Source organism: Rhinatrema bivittatum, chromosome 17 (genome assembly GCF_901001135.1).
Source record: "Rhinatrema bivittatum chromosome 17, aRhiBiv1.1, whole genome shotgun sequence".
In the NCBI taxonomy this organism is placed as follows: Eukaryota; Metazoa; Chordata; class Amphibia; order Gymnophiona; family Rhinatrematidae; genus Rhinatrema; species Rhinatrema bivittatum.
Window position 1 is genome coordinate 11,895,936 of NC_042631.1, and position 20,979 is coordinate 11,916,914.

General features: G+C 41.7%; 1 protein-coding gene across 6 annotated transcripts in view; it reads left to right on the plus strand.

Moving 5' to 3' along the window:
- Window positions 1–20,979, plus strand: part of GAS2 (growth arrest specific 2) — a 95,749-nt gene that overhangs the window by 37,180 nt on the left and 37,590 nt on the right. For all 6 annotated transcript variants that reach the window (XM_029583004.1, XM_029583008.1, XM_029583006.1 and 3 more), the window contains 3 exons: window positions 8,074–8,137; window positions 14,518–14,665; window positions 16,202–16,309. In XM_029583004.1, the coding sequence (XP_029438864.1) occupies window positions 8,074–8,137; window positions 14,518–14,665; window positions 16,202–16,309 (320 nt within the window). The remainder of the gene's footprint in view (window positions 1–8,073; window positions 8,138–14,517; window positions 14,666–16,201; window positions 16,310–20,979) is intronic.

The window sequence follows — 20,979 nt, forward strand, 5'->3', positions numbered from 1 at the left end:
TGGGGGGGGGGTGAGTTTTAATGTTTGTTTCGGTTCAGTTCATTTGCTGAACCGAAATAAATTGGAATTTTACTGTACCACGCATTAATATTGCTGATGTAAATGTGCAATCAAATGCTAATAAATACATCCCAAAGGAAAAAACACTCCCTACTCATCTGTGGCCTCACCTTCCTCTCACTGCTCTGTAGAGTGCTGGTGCAAGGGTGATTCCTGGTCACTCCTGCCCCATCGGTTCTGCATAGAAAATGGTGCTAGCTGGCCAGAGCCATGGCTTTTGGCTGCAAAGTAATACAGCAATAAAGAAAGCTTGAAGCATGTGTTATTATTATTATTATTATTATTTCTGAGGAAATTGTGCATGCTCTCTGTTGAAATGGAAAAACTGGAAAATTTTGAGGATTTTTCAAAGCCACTAGGGATTGATTTCTTTTGAAACGAATCAAACTGGAAATGGGAGGTTTTCGATTTGGACCGCACATCCCTGTCAAACGAATGCACCCTTAATATCCCCAAGCATTTCTGCAGTTGGAACATTTTGATTTCTGATTTGTTAAATCCAATTGTGTTGCTGAAACTTTGAACAAAATACCACAACAAATTTGCACTTATCCTGTGGCATTACCCTAGGATCCGATCAACAGTAAAAGTGGGAGGTGCTTATGACATTGTCTGCACACCACCTTGGGACAAACCTAATACAGATTCTAGTGAAGAAAGCAAGATTTTTTTTTTTTTTTTTTTAAATGTGTGACTTATTTTGGTTAACTGACTGTCTATATTATAATGTTCTGGATGGTTATAGGGTCTGGAGCCAGCGACCTGTCTAAGCCTGTTTGTCCAGGAAGGAATCTTCTCCTCCTCAAGAAAATGGTTTGCCTTTCTGTATACCAGCATGCCTCTGTGTGGAGTGTCTATGTCGTGCTGTGACCTTTTTGTCTCTGCTGCTATGGTGGGGTGGGGGCCATTGTCCGTCTCGTGATGCTGCATCATGGTGAATGATGCGAGCCTCTCACATGGTCTTATCCTGTTCGGTTGGATGGTACAAATGGAGCCGAGGCGTAAACGGCTGGGCTGTACCCAGAGCTTGCTATCGGCTCTGCTGCGTAATTGTGCCTTCACGGACGGGAGGAATTGCCAATTCGGTTCTTTTTAATTCTCGCCCATTCCCAAATTGTATTGAAACTGCTAATTTATTTTAAAGGTGACTGTATCCGAATAAGACATTTGCACCTGATTTTGAGAGAGGTTTTGGGCCTTTCTGTGCCCAATAGGGAAACCTTTTTAGAAATTTGGGACCATTAATTTGCATCTTGCTAGCGACTAAGCGATTTTAATTTGTCACCTTGAAGACCATAAAAGCATTCTGAATTTATCTAATTAAGCTAACGAGAGATTCTTTAATCTGTACAATTTGTCTACTCTGTGGGTATAAGAAGGGACAGGGCCAGCGTGACCCAGACAACATAGTGGATAGCAAAAAAAAAAAAATGAATCTTAGGCTCTTGACCGTTGTTTCCCATCCTCGGGCTGCAGCTGCTCCAGCCTATGTTGCCACTTAATTCCTCCAACCACCACCTCCTCTGCAAAGCTATAGGGTGGTCCTGGCCCCTATGACTATCTGTGAAATAGCACTAACAGCACGCCATCCCTACGTGGGGTCTGGAAGCCAGCAGCCCTGCCACCTCCTGTGCGGGTTTCCATTCCAACAGCAATCCTGCAGAGAAGGCTGCAAGGCCACGGCTGGGCCTGTGAAGCATGCACTGGCTCCCAGTCCCACACTCCTGGAGGAAATGCTGGTGCCATGCCCTGATGCTAATGGGGTCCAGGGCCACTTTGTTTTTATGGGGGGGGGGGGGCACACATGGTGGGTGGGGATACATTCTGAAGCTGCAAAATTCCTTGTACAACCCTGGAATGATGATGATGATGATGATTAGTGGACCTGAGCAATCAAAGGGGCGAATGCAATAAATCTGCATGGAAAACGGGTGCTCCTTGTTGAGCACCTGCTTTCCTAGTGCGTGCCCAGCCACTTCCCCTGGGCACGCAATTGAACAGTTAAATGAGGGGTCACGCAAAAAAAGGAGGCGCTAGGGAGAAGTGTGTGCCCCCGGTGCCTCCTTGGAGAGGAGAGGTGGCTGTCAGCGGGTTAGGAAAATGGACGCTCGTTAATTGAGCGACCCATATCCAAACCAGACTGAAGGCACACTTTTTTTTTTTTTTTTTTTTATTCAAACATTCTGGTCCTCTTGGTATTTTTTCTGTACACTTTTTGGTATGCTCAGAATTTTAATGCCTGCTCTTGGCAGGTGTTAATTTCTGAGGGTAAAAAATTGTGCACATCAAGCGCACTTTTTTTTTTTTTTTTTTTGAAACGGGAGAATAGCTAATGGCCACATCAATATGCATGTGATGAGCGCTGTTAGCTTCGCAGGGGTTGGACACTCATTTTGGATGTACGAATCCCCTTATAGAATAAGGTGTTGTGGCCACGTGTCCAAAACCTGCGTCCAACCATGGGTTATATAGTGCACTCGGCTGAGCGCACTGCATTGCATCAGCCCAAATGTTAGTAAATATTTGACTTTACAAAGATTTTGCAGTTTGGTGAAGTCACTTGCATGCATAGGTTGAGAGAATCTGTAACCAGAACAGTACAAAATAAGACATCCTGGTATTAGCATCATTCAAGAATATTGCAGTAAACCTAGAAAAAAAGTAAACCAAGAGGTCCACTTAGCCAGATATACTCGCTAAATAAAGATTTGGGCACAGTAGCTGGCTAGTAAGTTGGCTGTCTAGAATTTAGCCAGCTAAGTTAGGGTGTTCTAGGGATGTAATTGGGAGGAGTTGGTAGCTGGCTACATTATCCAGCTGGATAACGTAGGAGAATAACAGCGGCTGCACTATTGAATATACCTCCAAAGTTAGTCGGATAAGTTTAATCAGCTAACTTTGTTATGCAGACAGTAATGGAATATGGACCTCTAAAAGCTTAAAGCAATGTTTTGCTTTGCTTCACTTTATCAAAAACAAAATATCCTACAAAATATTAAAACTGGAAAGTTGGTAAGTGCAGGCCGTATGGACCTATTTTGGTTGTGAGTCGCAGTTTATTTGAAAGACAAATCTTTTTTTGCCATTTTGCTATGAAAAATAATTTTGGCATCATCTAAGGGGGAGGAAGGGACACATTTTTATTCTGGGAAAACACAAGGGGGTAGATTTTCAAAGGGGTACGCATGGGCGCAGATTTATAAAATCTGCCCCAAGGAGCGTAATCTTCAAAAGCCAGTTACGCTGGTAAATAGGCTGTCTGAGAATTAAGTAAGTGTGTGCCGGGATCAGCAGCACATGGACGTTTACCCATGGGGGAAAGTTAGGTACGATCAGAGCGTGAGGCTGAGCGAGGCAACAACACGCACAGTTTTGAAGGGAGAAAGTGTCTGCAAAAGAATAGATGCTGGTCTCTGGGGGTGATTTTTTTTATTTTATTTTTTTTCCTGGGGCACTTTCCAAAAGAAAAATATATGCGTACTTTCCTTTTTGAGATTTTGGGGGGGGGGGGGGGGGGGGGGAAGTACCCGGTGATTTTGCAGTCATCTTTTGAAAATGGTCTCAGAGTTCTTTAAATTCATTGCTTACGACTACATGAACTATCATGCAGTCAAGAGTTACTCTCCCATATTTGAGTTCTCATTCTCTCATCAAGTCAACTTTGTAGTTAAATTCTGAGTTTTTTTAGAAATGCGAACCATGGCTTTCAGATGCAGAATTTTATGGGACTGTGGCTGGTTCTCTTTTTCCGTTAAACTAGTTTTATCATGCACGCTCTTGCTGATATAGTCTTCAGGAATGCTAACCATTGACTGTGAGAAATAGGACCAGGTCCTCTCTTCAGATCGCCAGATGTTTTGGTTTTCTAACCGTCTCTCTCGCCTGAACAGAGTATCTGGCTTGAACAATGGTTCCCCTGTTCTACGTTTTCATCATCAAATGTATTTTGAATATTCTGGATCTGAGCCATTAAGGCTTAATACACTTTTCCACATCTGGAAGTCATTTGAACCCTGCAATTATTGCTTTTTAGCTTTTATTCCAAAAGGAGTTGGTTCTCCCAACTTTGGGACCTGGAAGAATTTCTGAGAGAAAGATATTCATGGAGCTTGGCAAATATTTCTTATGCTGAAATATTGTAGCTTTGTATATGTTGAGAGAAGCAGAATAAACCATACTCTTACACATGTTAAGGGTTTCTTTTTTTTGCTGGCTTCAGCTTTGAGTCATGAAATACATTATCGGCTTCATTAGAATATTCAGGGCCCTTTGTTATGCATTTTCAGATCTATCCTCACCAACATCTAGAATTGGGGGGGGTGGAAGTGCTCTGAGCATGCTCCAGCTTTCATAGCTTGACCAAAGTGCAGGACCTTGGACCCCGGAGCACACTTCACTCACCACACCATTTCATTTAAGTATGTTCAAAGTACTTGTGCATCCCAGTTCCACTGCAATCAATGGGGAAGGGAATGAAAAAACTTCTTGATTTATAAGGAGTTGAGGAAGAACTTCATGTATGCTGACATCTGAATAAAAACAAGTGTGTCTTCACATTGCTACTACTGCTACTTATCACTTATAGCACTAGTTGAATGCACAGCTCTGTACAAAAACATACAAGAGACTGTCCTACTTAATAGAGCGTACAACTGAAACAAGACTAAAATACAGAGCAATAGAGACTTGAATTGCATTTATTAAGAAAATCTGTGCTATAATTGGGAGTTAAGATTTAAAAGCCACCTTAAAAGAGAGGTTTTTAGATTGGATTTGAATAAGGCCAGAGAGGGAGCTTGGTGCACCAACTCAGAAAGTCTCTTCCAAGCCTGTGGTACAGCCAGCAGGAGTGTGGCCTGGAAGGGAATAGATAGGAGTGACTTGCCTTGGGGAGGGTATAGGGAGAGAGGAGAAGGTAGTGAGGCGCTGCAAAGTGAAGACTCTCTCTTGTAAAGTGAGTATGTGGAAACTGATACGAAAGCCACGCAGTGACTTGAGAAGAGGGGTGTTTTTATGGCTGAGGTGGTTCTGGCACAAGCTGAATTCTGAATTAGATTCTATGGCAAGAGGGATTTCGCTGGTAGATGTGAGGAGAAGGTTGCAGGAATCTAAGCAGCAGGCGATGAACATTCTGGTCATTTGTTTGACAAAGAAGGGGGATGGATTTTGGTGGTGATACAGAGAGAGAAACCGGCACCTTCTAGTGGTGTTTTCGATATATCTAGGGAAGGGAGGGGGAGAGGTGCTTTTGACTTGGCAGAATGGACTGCACTCCTCCTGTTTTGTTTTTATTTATAATGTACATTTTATTGTTCCCTGCCCTGAAACCTGGGAAAGAAATGGGTTTCTAAATCTTTTAAATAAAGAAAGAAATGAGAGCATTAAGCACAGATATAGAGAGAGGGAAAAGAGGCAGAGAGCCTGGTGTGTGGTTCACAGAGTGAAAATAGGTTTTCTGAAGGCTGGATATGCACATTTACTGCCCTGGTGGACTATTGTAATACTTTACTGAGCCAGAAGATGGGTGTAAGAGTGTTGTTAACAGCCAAAATCCAAAGGACAACCATTATCACTTACAAACATAGGATAAGGGAAAAATCTAACTCAGTATTAACACTTCCCCAACAGCTCTACATACAAGGACTCTTTCTCATCTGTGCCCACCCAATAAAAGACCATCCCAAGGATAATAACCACTACATATGTATTCATATTGAAGGCTCTGCTTTAATTCATCTGACTTTAGCCTGGTCACACATTCGCTTATTCTTACCTTACTAGATTACTGTAGTTCTCTCGGTTTTGGTCTTCCACAGTCAACTGTGCCAGCTCTACAAGCTATCCAAAATTCAGCAGCTCGTTTTTATCTCTGGAATGCCCCTATATGATCACATTTCTCCAGCTCGAGCCCAGCTATACTGGCTTTCTATATTCTGGCGCATAGGACTTAAAATTCTCACACTAGTCTTCTAAAGCAATTAACGGCCTTGTTCTTAATAGTCTACCCAAGCCAGTCATCTAGTGTCCCTTATATTCACTATCAAAGGACTGAGTAGTCCCTACTGTGTAAAAAAAAAAAATCTTGACCAGTACCATGATAGAATGATCAGCATTGTGGGTTTTCAGTTGTGAAATGAGCTTCATCCCTCAAGGCAGAGAAGGAACTACTATATTTAAGAAAACTCTCTTGAAAATCCACTTGTTCCTTTCTGCATTTCCAGCCTAGCCATTGCACCATTTGCTGTATGTGATGTATCGGGTTTTAATTATTCTGTTTTATGTTTTTTTGTTTTGTCTGTTCTTATTTAGAACTGTTTTTAATTTAAATTGTTTGGTTTACATTTTTGTCACACACTGAGCATGACGGGGCACAGGAAACCTAGCTCCTATACTTGCCACCTGGTGTTCTGTGTGGTAATGTTAAGGAGTGAGGGAGGTGTATGTTAAATTGTGTGCTTGAATAAAGGCTATAGAAGAAATAGCTCATGGGGTAGGCAGCTGCAGTCCTGGAGTAACACAGAGTGGTGTGGTTTATAGGATATCTGCAATAAACATGGATGTAACACATTTGCATACACTGGAGGGAGTGCATGCAGACATACCCCATGCATATTTGTTATGGATATCCTGAAAACCAGACCCATTTGTGGCACTCCAGTGCCAGAGCTACATAAAATGTATTGTATTATATGAGGGAAATAAGGTGAATTTTAAAATGTATTGTTAAATTCACCTTGCTTATGGGCTCCCCCCAACGGTCATATGAATATTGTTGCTTTATTACAAAACTAGAGAAAGTGACCCTATTTTAGCCATTACTCCAATAATCCTAGTTGGAGTTGGCTTATTTTCCACCTAGAAGAGATGTGCTGGCAATTGCTATGACATAAATATTTTTAGAACACTTTTATATGTTGCTCTTTTCCCAGTAGTTCAAGATGGATTACATCGGATGCACAATTAATTAAAACCCAAAGGGCAAAACAATCCCTACATATAAAAACTATATCGGTTGCTGCAGTGCAGAAATGGAGAGAATAAAGATTGTTAAAAAGTCATAGGGATGCCAGTTGGGAGGCTTGATACTACTGGAATCCAAACACATTATTTTGTTGTAAATGTGGATTCAGTTTGATTGCAAATATTCCAATCTATTCAATTTTGAACCAGATTAGGTATGTTCAACATTAAACGATGGCGCTAGAAATAATTCCGGCCTCGCGGCTTTGGTATTCTTTTCCTGGTAGAGTGCATCATAACGGGACAGAAGTTAAATTAGAGAATTGAGAAATAAAAATTTGATATCTCCTTCTATCGCATTATTTAAAGGAAATGAGGATATATAATATTTGTAGTGATTTCCTTATGCTTCACGCCTGATGCAACACGATGAGAGGATTTTCTTTCAGAAATGATGCTGATAAATATTGTATTGGGATGGATCACAACAGTGGCTTTTAGCAAGGTCCTCTACATACCTTGCCAAAAACATTCTCGAACCAATAAGATGCCCATAGAGCAAATATGAATTTTGAAAGTTATTACTTTAATAATTCTGTAATAGCTCTGTAGCCTAATCAAATATAATATCATGATGATCTTCCTTTGACACTCACCCTGAATAATGGTGTTTCATTCCAGTAGAGAGAGATGGTACATTGAAGGCTTCCCACTTGATAATTCTGTGCTAGTCAGTATAAATTTAATTAGGGCTATACGTAAATGGTTTAAGATTGAAATAAGGCAGACAATAAGAAAGATAGGTTGACTTGGAATATGTAGTGATTTCTTACACAGGTGATTCTGTAGAACAAACGTATCCATTACCTGTTTTTGTGGACTTTAAATAAAGAGAATGCGGTTGGCCTGCTGGGGGTCTTTAGGCATGTGTGGCAGCACGCTTAGTTTGATAAGAGAGGTGAGGTTCTATATATTTTCTTGAATTAAATAATTGCTGTGTCTTTTTGAAATGCAGTTCTAGCATGAATCTCTTCCATTTTTCACTTTTTCCAGTTCTTCATAAGCAGCCTAGGGAAGTGTGCCTTTGCTTGTTGGAGCTTGGAAGAATCGCTGCCAGGTCGGTAAAATATTCTTAAGAAATGTTGTCAGTTTTTTTTGACTCCATTAACTATTGCAAGGCTACCTTGCTCAACATGGACCTCTTTATCTCTCATGTTCTCTATCTGCTTGCCTTGACTGAGATGTGACTTTCCCCCAAGGACTTTGCTTCCGTGGTTGCTTTCTGTCATGAAGTTGCTTTTCTTTCAAACGCTTCACATAGTAGGTTGTGGGGGTGTTGGACTGCTGCTGTCCCCCTCCTGTAGGTTTCAACCCCATCTTCCACCTCAGTCCCACTCTTTCTTTTTCCCTTTGAAGCTGACTTACATCCATTTATTCACCCCAATACCTCTTTGGGTAGCTGTCGTTTGTCGCCCCCCCACCCCCTTTCTCACCAACTTTGCTTCCTGGTTTTCCTTATTTCTTGACCTATCTTCCCCTTCCTTTGGTTTTGGTGACTTTAACTTCTATGCTCTGAATCTTATGCCTCCAATTCTACTCTATTGCCCCTACTCATAGGCATGGCCATTGTCTTGATCTAGTCCTTTTCCTTCAACTGCTGTCTCTGACATCTCAGATTGTAATCCTGATAATTTTCCTAACAAACCACTCACCCCCGCTTATCCAGCCTTGTCCAGTCACCTTTAACACCTTCAGGAATTTCCAAGCTATTGACTATTGTGTCCTCTCCAGTATTGTTTCATCTCTCCTTTCTTCATTGTCTGAGTCAGTTGATAAAGCAGCTTCTTCTTACAACTCTCACCCTTTCCCTCCTCTGTCCTGCAAGGTACACCAAACCCCAGCCTTGGCTCACCCCTAGGATTTGCTTCCTGTGTTCCTGTGCCCTCTCTGCAAAATGTCTCTGGCTAAAATGCCATGCCTATGTGGACTTCATACATTTCAAATGTATGCTGACCTCCTGCCAGTCTGCTATTGCACTTGACAAGCAAGACTATTACGTCCATCTAAAAAACTTTATTGCATCCAACCTTCACCGTCTTTGCCACACTTCCATTCATCCTCAAACTGTTTGCTTCCCTCTCACCACTTCACTCTCTTTCCCAACTATGGCTGATTACTTCCATGACAAGATTCACAAAATTGGTATTATTCTCAACCAAGTCACCTCTGCTTCCCTCTCCCCCACTCTCTCCTCCTTTCCTTAAGTCACAGTGGAGGAAACTGCCCATCTTCTTTCCTCCTCCAGACTCACTACTTGTTCCTACTTAGTTCCTCAGCTTTATCTCATACTGCAGTCATCCCTTCCGTTAGTCACAACCTCAATCTATCACTTTCCATTGCTACTGTTCCTCCTGCCTAACTGGAACTCTACCTGCCCTGCTAACTATCATCTCATCTCCCTCCTCTCTTTTGCTTCTACTACTTGAATGTACTGTTCATGTTGCTGTTTTGACTTTCATCTCAAGCCGTTCTTAATCCACTGTAGTCTGGTTTTCACCCTATACATTCCACAGAAATAGCTCTTGCCAAAATCTTCAATGATCTGTTTATGAGGAAAACCAAAGGCCTTTACTCAGTCCTTTTCTTCCTTGACCTGACTGTTGCTCACCTACTCCTTGATACTCTATCCTGTCTTGGTTCTCCTCTTACCTCTCTCCCATTGTGGCTTTTAGTGCTGCTTCTACTGCCATCCCATTATCAATTGGTGTGCCTCAGAGGTTCTGTATATGAATTCCCTTGGTGCTCTGATTTTCCTATCATCTCTGTCAGTACCATCTTTCTGCTGATTCCCAGATTTACCTCTCTACACCAGAAACTTCATTAAGAATCAGTCTCCGATCTCGGCCTGCTTGCCTGATAATGTTGTCTGAATGTCCCACTGCCACCTTAAGCTCAGCATGGTCAAGACAGCTCCTCATCTCCCCCTAGTCCCTTAGCCTTTAGTCATCTTCAACTCTTCGCTCTCCTTCTCTATACATATCCAAAACACTGCTTAAAATGTGCAGTTTCTTTTTCTGTAACATCACCAAAATCCATCCCTTCCTTTTTGAGAACACTACCAGAACCTGTATCCACACTTTCATCACCTCCTGCTTAGACTATTGCAACCTGCTCCTCAAATCTTTCGACTACAATCCATCCTAAATTCAGCTGCATGACTTACCTTTTGCCAAAGTTGCTAACCCATAAAAACCCCCTTCTCAAATCACATTGGCTCCCTATCCACTCCCGCACAGTGTTCAAGCTCCTCTTACTTGCCTACAGGAGCCTTTATTCTGCAACTCTTCCCTAATTGTCCTGTCTTCTCTCTTTACACCCCTCCTCGTACACTTTGCTCATTAGGCAAGTCACTTCTGTCTATTGCCTTCTCCTCTACCGCTAATTCCCGGCTTTCCACTTGGCTGCACCGTGTGCTTGGCATAGACGTCCTCAGCTGGTGTGTCGTGCTCCCTTTCTCAGTTCAAATCCAGTCTAAAATCCCACCTTTTTGGTGCTGCTTTTAAATCTTAACACCTAATTGTCCCGTTTACAGCCTCATTTAACTTTTAACCCTTGTCTTAATAAATGAAGTTCCCAAAGTGTCTTTTGACTCACTATGGCAGTTCTTATGTTTATGTTGTATGTTCTTAATTATGCCCTGCATGTTTGTCTTAGATTGTAAGCTATACTGAGCAGGGACTTTGTCTTATATAATTTGCTTTTTATTTGGACAGTGCTGTGTATGTCAAAGCGCTATTGAAGCATTATGGGGTAGTAGTCATGGCAGTATGGCTTTAATGTTGACATGGCTTTGTATGAAATCAAATGCTAAAATATGATTTATACCAGAACATTTTGTGGACAGTTGTTCAAACAAAACTTTACAGTGCACCTTAATTCTTTAGTGTCTACAAATCAAATGATGCTGTGCTACCTGTGATCTGACAGGAAAGGAACTATGGTGTTTTAACTTCTGAATTATTTTATTTTAGCTTCTTTATAAATGTGTAATATAAATAATTCCCCATTACCTCCCTGTAGTCCTTTACCTAAATACTGCAGCCAGTGATGTTAGAAGTTGGTAACATGTTCCTGCTCCTGACAAATCAATGGAGCCTCATTTTGCTTCAGTAAATATTGTAAAGCTTCTCTAGTTTACAAAAAGCTCGCTTCAGGATTCACTGCAACTGTACAAACTGGAATTACGGGCAGGCCACAGATTTCCCGCACTCCAGCTTTTCCAAGAGAGGTTGCTTCCCGCTGGACCCTGGATCCCACACCACCTGGTGCTGGGAAGTATAAACGCAATTACCTAACAATGTTTGTTCACCAGCTGTTGATATGAGAAACAGGGAAGAATGAAATACGTAAAATCTGGTAGTTTTGTCATTGGATTTTTATGTTAAAAGTGCCTATGTTATGCATCTTCCATCTGCGAACTGCATCTCGGTCCAGGGACCCTGACCCACGGCACAGCTTGGCATGCTCCTCTTCCATTCCAGTTGTATGTGTGCACTCCAGTCACCGAGCTATCAGATAAGTCGTTGCACTTGTTGACTTAACTGTATAAGGTACAAACAGTTGAGTCTTCAGTAAAGCTTAATTATAAATACAAAATTAATAAAACTATGGAAGAAATATTCAAGCAGCACTCCTGTACTTGCTGTACCCCAAGGAGGCAAAATCTAGTCCATGATATTGGCGTAGGGCGGGACTTTCATCCGATCTTTAACAGCAGGGGGGCCACGTGCTTGGAGTTGAAATTGCTGGTAGCAGATTTCATTTTCTTTTAAACCCCAGTTTTAAACTCCTCCTGCCTTTCTTCCATGAAATAACTACTGCCATGTGATTATGGGGTGGATCCCAGATGTGCCTCTCTTTCTCGTGCCTACAGCTTAACTTAACAAAGGCCCTGCAAAGACTATGAGATTTTAAAACCTTAAATTCAAAATACCATTTGTGAAAATATGGCAGCATGGAACGGCTCATTCTCCAGATTTGGATTCCAGAATAACATTTTGATTATCGCACTGTTATACAATGCTAGCTCTGGCATATTCCTCTATGGCACGCACTGTGGTACACACACATGCTTGGTGTCGACGAGCTCCTGCATCCCCTATCTGGAGCTCTTCCAGAGGGAAGTGATTGAATGAAAAACAATACAAAGTAGAATGGCAGAAAGACCAGTTTGACCCATCTTGTCTGCCCAGCTGTTCCTGTCCCACTCTGCAAGGAATATCCCAGTTTATAACATGACTGCCTTGTAAGAGAGATTGCTCCTTATCCAGGCCAGTTTTACAGTATTACATGAAGATTATCCTACTGCCAACCAAATATCACAGAATATCTTTGGTTCTATTTGTTATCTCAAGATATGACTCATTTTCAAAAAAATGTCTTATTTAAAAACCTTTTGGCAAAGAAGACCATTGGTATTAGTTGCTATATTAAAAAAAAACAGAAAAAACCCCCCATAAAAACCCCCTTTTAATTTGGCACAGGAGCACACAAATACGCTCACTCCTTTTCAGCACTAGTTCCTAGAAATTAATTCAGTAGGTAGCAGAGCGCTGAATTAGAGCAGCCTGTATTCATAACACTTTTTTTTTTTTTTTCTATGCTGGGGATGGAGATGGGAGAGGAGCAAATGAACCCAAGGGATGGTATTCCTGAAGAAGGATTTTTGTTTTATTATAAGCACATCTCTTAAAAAAAAAAAAAAAAAAAAAAAAAAATCCTTTAAAAATTGGATGCTTTACCTCTTCGCTAAGAAGGCTTTCTCTGTATTATCGAGGTGGCTTCTGCTATGTTAAAAGCCTAGCATGTGATGATGACGTGTGCCAATAAAATAAAAGTAGTTTAAAAAAAATAAATAAGACACAGTATGAGGGCTGTCTACTGAGCACAAACTGGAATTTTAATGTGCTCATAAACTTTTTTTTTTTAAATCTGGCTCCAGATGTCTTTTTGTTTGAACATTGTACTGGAAGGGCCAGCTTCTGTAAACTTCTGCTTTTGTACTTATCTTTGCTAAGAAAAAAAAGTTAAAAAAAAAAACCTAAAACCCAGTTAAAGGTCTTTATAGATTCTGGTACCATTCTAGCAATGCCATGTGCATTTTGGGAGCTACTGTGTTAGTAAGCACAATTCCCAAGCTGAAGCATAGAAACGTGGCAGAAAAGGTGTAAATGTGTCTAATAATAATAAGAGAATGTTCTTCTGCATGGTGGTTATTCTAAATAATTACCATATTTTTTATTTTGATGCAATTGAATGGAGTACCCTGACTTATAATTAAAATAACTTGAGGTCTACGAAGTAACAACTAAGTAAGAAAGTAGACTGTCTTAAAAAAAAAAATGCAGGACTGACTAAGAATCTGACAGTTTTGGCTTACGATACTGAGAAACCATGAATGTGGAAAAGTGGGGAGGGGGATTTAATGAATACGGCTGGATGCCTGCAGGTGTAGGCGCAAAGCACGGTGGGAGCTTCATGATTTACAGCCTGTTGGCAGCTCCAGACAAGACAGGAAGTAGATGGATTCTATGGAAGTATTTGTTCAAGTTCTGGCGTGCGCGTGTGTGTGTGTGTGTGTGTGTGTGTGTTAAGCAGTCTGCACCAATGATTAGTTAGTGTAAGCATGGACGTTTGATTCATGTCACATTATTTAACACAGAGCATGTGTTCTAATCATCCCAAAAAGTACTGTAGATCATATAGTTCGCCAAAGATGAAAATATTGCTATCTAGTCCTGCAAAGAGTTTTTGACAGTCTAAATGTCATGTTCAAGCCTCGCAGTACTATTTCGTAAGGGTTGGCTTTGTCATGGTTTTTCTTTTAAAATTAAATATGGAAAAAGCATAGAAGGTATTTACCTATGGTAGTTTTGGGTTTTTTTGCTGGAAAATCTGTCAATCCTTAAAGCCTGGTGTATTTAGTGTCAGGAAGGGCTACCTAACATCTCCACCATCCCCCCCCCCCCTCCTCCCTCCCAGACCAAGTATAGAAAGAGATGTTTGGATTGGAGGAAGCCAAAGGTTGAGGAGTGTAGGTAGAGAAGTTGCCTGTTTAATCATAGCTCCATAGTCATGTTGAAAAGGGAGTCAAGGGCGCCAACCTTCTGATTGCCTAGCAATACTGTCTGCATGGTAAAGGCAGGGAAAGGTGAAAAATAACTCTCCATCAATGGAGCATCAACAGGATACAAAGGGCTGAATGGGATATGAAAAGGGGAAGGACTATGAGGGAAAATACTCTTTTCTTGTATCGCAGAGTTGATTGCACGTAACAGGCTCTAAACGCTAGCCGTTCAGTTTACGCTCCTGTAGGTCACTGAGAGATTTATAGAATGAAATTGTAAAAGTGCGATACTCTTAATGCATTGTGGCAAGTCATGCAAACATTCACTTGGAAACTGAATTTAATTTTTTTTTTTTTTTTTTTTTTTAAAGGTTTGGTGTGGAACCTTCTGGTTTAATAAAGCTGGAGAAGGAGATAGAACAGGAAGAAGAAACTGTTTCAGTACCTCCTCCCTCCCCTTCCCCCTCCCCAACCAAATCACCTGGGAAGAGGAGCACAGGAAAGCTGCTGGACGACGCTGTAAGTTGGCTTTGCCAAGCTATCCATTACGAGCTTCAGACACCGAACTCTCTGTGGATCCCCATAGGTTTCCAGACAAAACATTCCGTTATCCAAGAAAGATTTAAATGATTAACTTGATGTAATGCAGAGAGAGAATTCACTCTACAGCAAACCATTGTACCTTTTTATAATCCACAGGGTAAACGCCTCTATTTCTAGAACTTCATTTCAGTGAAAGTGTGTGTGTGTGTGCATCTGCTGCGGCTGAAGGTGCTATAAATATGCTGCTCTATATTTAGAAACTTGCATAGTCTGTAGAGCTGCAAACGTCTTGCCTGTGTAAAACCTGTATTATTGGGAAAAACCACTAAGGAGTTCACCTATCATCTGTCACAAGGGGTATCCTAAGCACTTGTAAACTTCAATTTGAATGGGGGGTGGGGGGGTGGTTTGGGGGTAGGAAAGAGCAAATAATAGCTGTGTTGTTTGTCCTAGTGCCGTTCCTCGAGCTAACAACTCTGATCCCTGTGCTGGTCGAGCCAGAACTTTTGTCATATTAAAGTTCTGAATAATCTCATTTTTCGTGAATTGGCATATTTCTGCATTCTCCTTTAAAAAAAAAAAAAAAAAAGATAATGGTGCATCCATATTTTCTGGTATGGTCGGCAGACTGAAATGGAAGAACTGGACAGAGATCTAGCTGAAGACATACGACAAGTGGGGAAAGAAGGGAGAAGCGGTTCTCATTGAAGATTTGAATCTGCTGGATGTAGACTGGAGAATCCTTTTTGTGGAGTCTACGAGAAGTAGATGGGATGAGTTAAATAAAAAAAAGGGAGGATGGACATCCCCAGATAACTGGAAATGAGGGCTCATGGTGCTATATATCCCCGAAATCGCTGGTTCAGGAAGTCCAAAGCAGCAGCAGGAAAATAGTGGGCCAAAACAAAATGCACAATTTAAAAAAAAAAAATTACCCACTTCTAAAGGACAGCATCCTCAGGAGAATGTGGTTAAGATAACTATCTCCAGTTTTGAAAATGTCACAGTCAATAATTAAATGCGTAACTGCTCATCATTCCATGCTGAGCATGCCCTGCACCTCCCCACCCCTGGTCAGCATGGCTGCAGACTCCCTACTCGATGTCTCTGCTGTGGAGGAACTTCTCGGGTGGGCTAAGGAAACCTGGTCCCATCCACTGCGCGATGTTGAACAAAATATTCAGATCTGGTTCCTATTCAAGATTCTAGTTGCACGAGGCGACCTCCTTCGGTAAACCGCCATGCTCAGACTTAACGTTCCAAGCTTGTAAGAGAGCAAGGTATTGATCGTTTGTAACTGTTTGTTTTTTATTCCTAATTTCCTTTTTTTAACGGGCTCGCACTTTGCTTACACCTTACACGATGATTATTATTAGCTGCGTACACGCCGTTTGGATTTATCACAAAAGAAAGCGTGCGCTAGGATTTGGATATGTGAGCTTTAGGCTTACGTCGACATCTCATCCATTCCCTCAGCTGTCTTTAAATAATTTCCTCTCGTTTTTTGTTCAGGTGCAGCACATTTCAGAGGATCCTCCTTGTAAGTGCCCCAGTAAATTCTGCGTGGAGCGTCTTTCCCAAGGAAGATACAGAGTTGGAGAGAAAATCCTTTTTATTAGGGTAAGAGATTTTCTTTTTTTTCCTTTTTTTTGGGAGCAGATTGGTCTGCCTTTCTTTGCCCCTCTGTACTTTTTAATCTTTTATTGTTCACTGTGGATTGGAGTTGGGACTTCAGCACTCCGTTATGGAAAAGTTTAATCTCAATTTTAATCCCTAGCACAAATCTGGAATTCAGAAGCAGTGCTAACCCACACAATTATTTTCACGGCGAAAATAAGTGATTTGCTTAAACCAGAAATAGATCTGAAGGAAAAGAAATTTGGGCACTTGCACTTCATTTGCTTCAGAAACCCTCTAGTATTGCTAATGAAATTCCTCCTTTTTCCTTTTTTTTTTGGGGGGGGGGGATGATTTCCAATGGAAAATCATCACATTTATACCAATATGAAATCTTGATGGCAAAACCGGCCAGCATATTTTGCAACCATACAGCAATTCGTTCATATATGTTTGCTTAATTTATTGGAAGGAGGAAAACGTTTCCCACAAGAAATGTTCTTAAACTGTAAACATTTTCAAAACCATGAGTAAAAAAAGAAAAGAGGACTTTTGTTTTTTCCATAATTAATAATTACAAATGGAATGAAAAAAGCACCTCCAATGAAATAATGCAAAGCGACCTATTATAATTTAGATGCTGTTTGTCATTGGGAGGTATGCTTGGGCCTTCCTCTCCTGATTTATCTCGTCTGTAGCACACCCCCTCCCCCCCCTAAGTATTTATTTATTTATTTATTTATTTCTCGTATATTCTACTTCTGGGAGTCTGTCTCCACTCCTCTTTCTAGCTAAGCCAGGTGACTCCAAGTGGAAAGGGAACTGGTTCTCCATGGGTTTTTAGTTTCCAAGGCTCCTTAGACCAAGGGAAAACCAAAAAGAATCCTTGTCAAGATGCAATTGACTCTCTTATTTTATTGGATTGCCATAGGTTATTGCAAAATATTTTCTACACAAACTTTAGAACCTACACAGGTCCTCCTTCTTCTTTTATGTTGGATGGAAACCTCACACCCTGCAAGGAATCTGATTTACTGAAGCTCCCCAAGTCCTTTGCAGTTCCAAGTTGGCCAAATTGAGCTCTCTTCATTGAGCTACTGACTCTCTTTTCTCTTTAGGTGTCTGCTTTGTCATTTTCCTACTACTTCTGATGTTTGACAGGGACCTGGCTCGAGTATTTTGCAGGAAATCTAGAGTGCAGCAATTTTAGGGGTGATATCAGAGGTTTTGTTAGACATGAATACACAGGGCTGTGCCTAGATGACTCTTGGCCAGTGTCCCTAATCTCAGGCAGCAAAGAACAGCCCTTTGCTGCCTTCTCCAATCCCTTCCCTCCCAGACACAGTGCATGGAACAGGAGGGGAAGGGGAGAGCCTGGCATAGAGACTAGAGAACAGAGCAAATCCAGGAAGAGCCACTCTGCTCTCTAAGGGAGGGAGTGTGGCTGGAGTGGACAAGAGTTAATTTTTTGCCTGCATATTTCTATATATAATTTGTGGTGGTTTATTCTTTATTTGGTTAGGGATTTTTTTGTGTCCAGGGGGAAGTCTTGCCTCACAAATCTCCTACATATATTTGAAGGGGCGAATAAATGTGGATAAAGGTGAGCCAATAGATGTGGTGTATTTGGATTTTCAGAAGGCGTTCAACAAAGTCCCGCATGAGAGGTTTCTAAGAAAACTAAAAAGTCATGGGATAGGAGGCGGTCCTTTTGTGGATTGCAAGCTGGTAAAAAGACAGGAAACAGAGTAGGATTAAATGGTCAGTTTTCTCAGTGGAATAGGGTAAACAGTGGAGTGCCTCAGGGATCTGTACTTGGACTGGTGCTTTTTAATATATTTTTAAATCGCCTGGAAAGAGGTACAATTAGTGAGGTGATCAAATCAGCGGATGACACAAACTTATGCAGAGTAGTTAAATCACAAGTGGATTGCGATAAATTACAGGAGGACCTTGCAAGACTGGAAGATTGGGCATCCAAATGGCAGATGAAATTTAATGTGAATAAGTTCATGGTGTTGCATACAGGGAAAAATAACCGTTGCTGTAGTTATACGATGTTAGGTTCCATATTAGGAGCTACCACCCAGGAAAAAGATCTAGGCGTCCTAGTGGATAATACTTTAAAATTGTCTGCTCAGTGTGCTGCAGAGGTCAAAAAAGCAAACAGATTGTTAGGAATTATTAGGAAGGGAATGGTTAATAAAACGGAAAATGTCATAATGCCTCTGTATCGCTCCATGGTGAGACCGCACCTTGAATACTGTGTACAATTCTGGTCGCCACATCTCAAAAAAGATATAATTGCGATGGAGAAGGTACAGAGAAGGGCAACCAAAATGATAAAGGGGATGGAACAGCTCCCCTATGAGGAAAGACTAAAGAGGTTAGGGCTGTTCAGCTTGGAGAAGAGACTGCTGAGGGGGGATATGGTAGAGGTCTACAAAATCATGAAAGGACTCGAACAGGTCAATGTAAATCAGTTATTTACTTCTCTGACAATAGAAGGAGCAGGGGGCACTCCATGAAGATGGCAAGTAGCGCATTTAAAACGAATCAAAGAAAATTCTTTCACTCAGCACCACAGTTAAGCTCTGGAATTCATTGCCAGAGGATGTGGTTACAGCAGTTAGTATAACTGTTTAAAAAAAAAAGGTTTGGATAAGTTCCTAGAGAAAAAATGTATAAACTGCTATTAATAAGCAATAGTAGTTTGAGATTTATTTAATGTTTGGGTACTTTCCAGGTACTTGTGACTTGGATTGGTCACTGTTTAGAAACAGGATACTGGGCTGGATGGACTTTGGTCTGACCCAGTATGGCAATTCTTAAGTTCTATGTTCTTATAAAAAGAAAATCTGCGTCCAAACTGGGCACACGTTTTTGAACGCTCGCACATCCACCTCTCCTGGGCACTGGATGCCATAGGCAAATGAGCTGCCGCGTTAAGAAGGACGCGTAATGGATAACTTGAGCGTCCCTAGCGCTCTGCATCGGGCGCCCAAGAGAGAGGTGGCGCTGCTCCCACAAAGGCCTGGCCAGAGCTGTTCCTGATTGCTCCTTTTCACTGACTCTTGTCCGTGAAAGGACCCAATTCCTTTTCAGGACAGGCACTGTAATGAAGTGAATAAATGCATTTTTAAGTGTCTGCACCTTGCCTCCGCAGAGGAGCTGCCTGGGCTAGCGCAGTTGGAGCCTGCTACCCGGGCTGGCCGGAGGGTAGTGCGCTCCTCTGTTTGAGCAGCGGGTGAGCTCTCCACCCCGCAGACACTGTGCCTAGTTTTGTTTTTGAGACTCGCATGATGCTGCTTTCTATGGTCCTCCTACTTAGTATCGCAACCATACTAATAGGAGGAACCTCAGAAAGCAGGATTTTGGGGATTTTTTGTGCTTGAGCCCTTGAGCGCGGCATGCCTGGGAGCTGGCGTTAAATTTGCTGCATTAGAAAGGGTGCATTGGCTGCGCGGGAAATTTTTGAATCATGGGGTAATAGCTTATAGCCTCATCTACGTGGAATTTACGTGTGGTGAGCGCTGTTAGCTATGTGCTAGTTTGGACACTCGTCTTGGACGCGCTAATCCTTGCATTGCATCGAGAGCCATTTTAGCAGGTCCAAAATGCACGTCCAGTCGCGTGTTCAGCATTGCGCTAGCCCGAGCGCTCAGTATTGCATCAGCTTGTAAGGGAATGCTTAAGGCAACAGGAGATAAGGCAAGTCACGCAAGGTCACAAGGAGCATCCGTGGGGAAGGTGTTTTCCCTGGTTCTCAGCCCATGGTGAAATCACTAGGCCACTCCTTATCCCTGCTGGGAAGAACAATAGCGCTGGTCTGGGGTTTCTGTAATATTTGCGTTGGCACCTTTTCATAGGTAGAGTTATTGCTGTTTGAGTTCTGGCAGTTAGTGTTTTGGTATGGCTGGTTTGCTGTGTGAGTTTTATTTATTTGATTCATATTCCGCTGTTAGGCACTTCAGAGTGGATTACATTCAGATACTGTGGGTATTTCCCTGTCCCCAGAGGGCTCACAGTCTTAAGCTTGTACCTATAGTGCAATGGCGGGTGAAGTGACGTGCCCAAGGTTACAAGCAGCAGCAGCGGGATTTCAACCCTGGGTTTCTGCCCACTGCTTTAACCACTAGGCTACTCCTACTTGGAGTGACCTTTTGGTTTTTTGGGGTTTTTTTTTTTTGCAGGGTTCTAAGTCACGGGTACCAGTTTTCAATGAAAAGTATGCGTACGTTTCCTTTGAACCGTGCGTGCTTTCAGATGCTTATAAAATTGTGCAATTTTGGAAAGCCCTTTTACCTGGGTAAATCAGTCACATAATAACTTTTGAAAATTGTTCTGCTATGTCTGGGGTTGCCAGCTGGCTCCATATTTTCAGGACAGGTTGATCCAGTCCTTGTTTCACTCCCCTGCATACAAGTACTTAAAATCTTTTTATTTTCTTGGGGAATGCAATAGGGACATCAGAATAAGTCCCAGCATTCAATGGGATAAAACCAGGACTGGATCAACCTGTCCTGAAAATCTGGATCCAGTTGGCACCCCTAGCTATGTCGAGTTATGGGTGTTTTTTACAGGATTGTTCTGGGCAGGGTGGTAGTGTCATGATTGTTGAATGCAATTATCAAAATCGTGGGAAGGAAGGAATTGGCCTGTGTTCTTGAAAC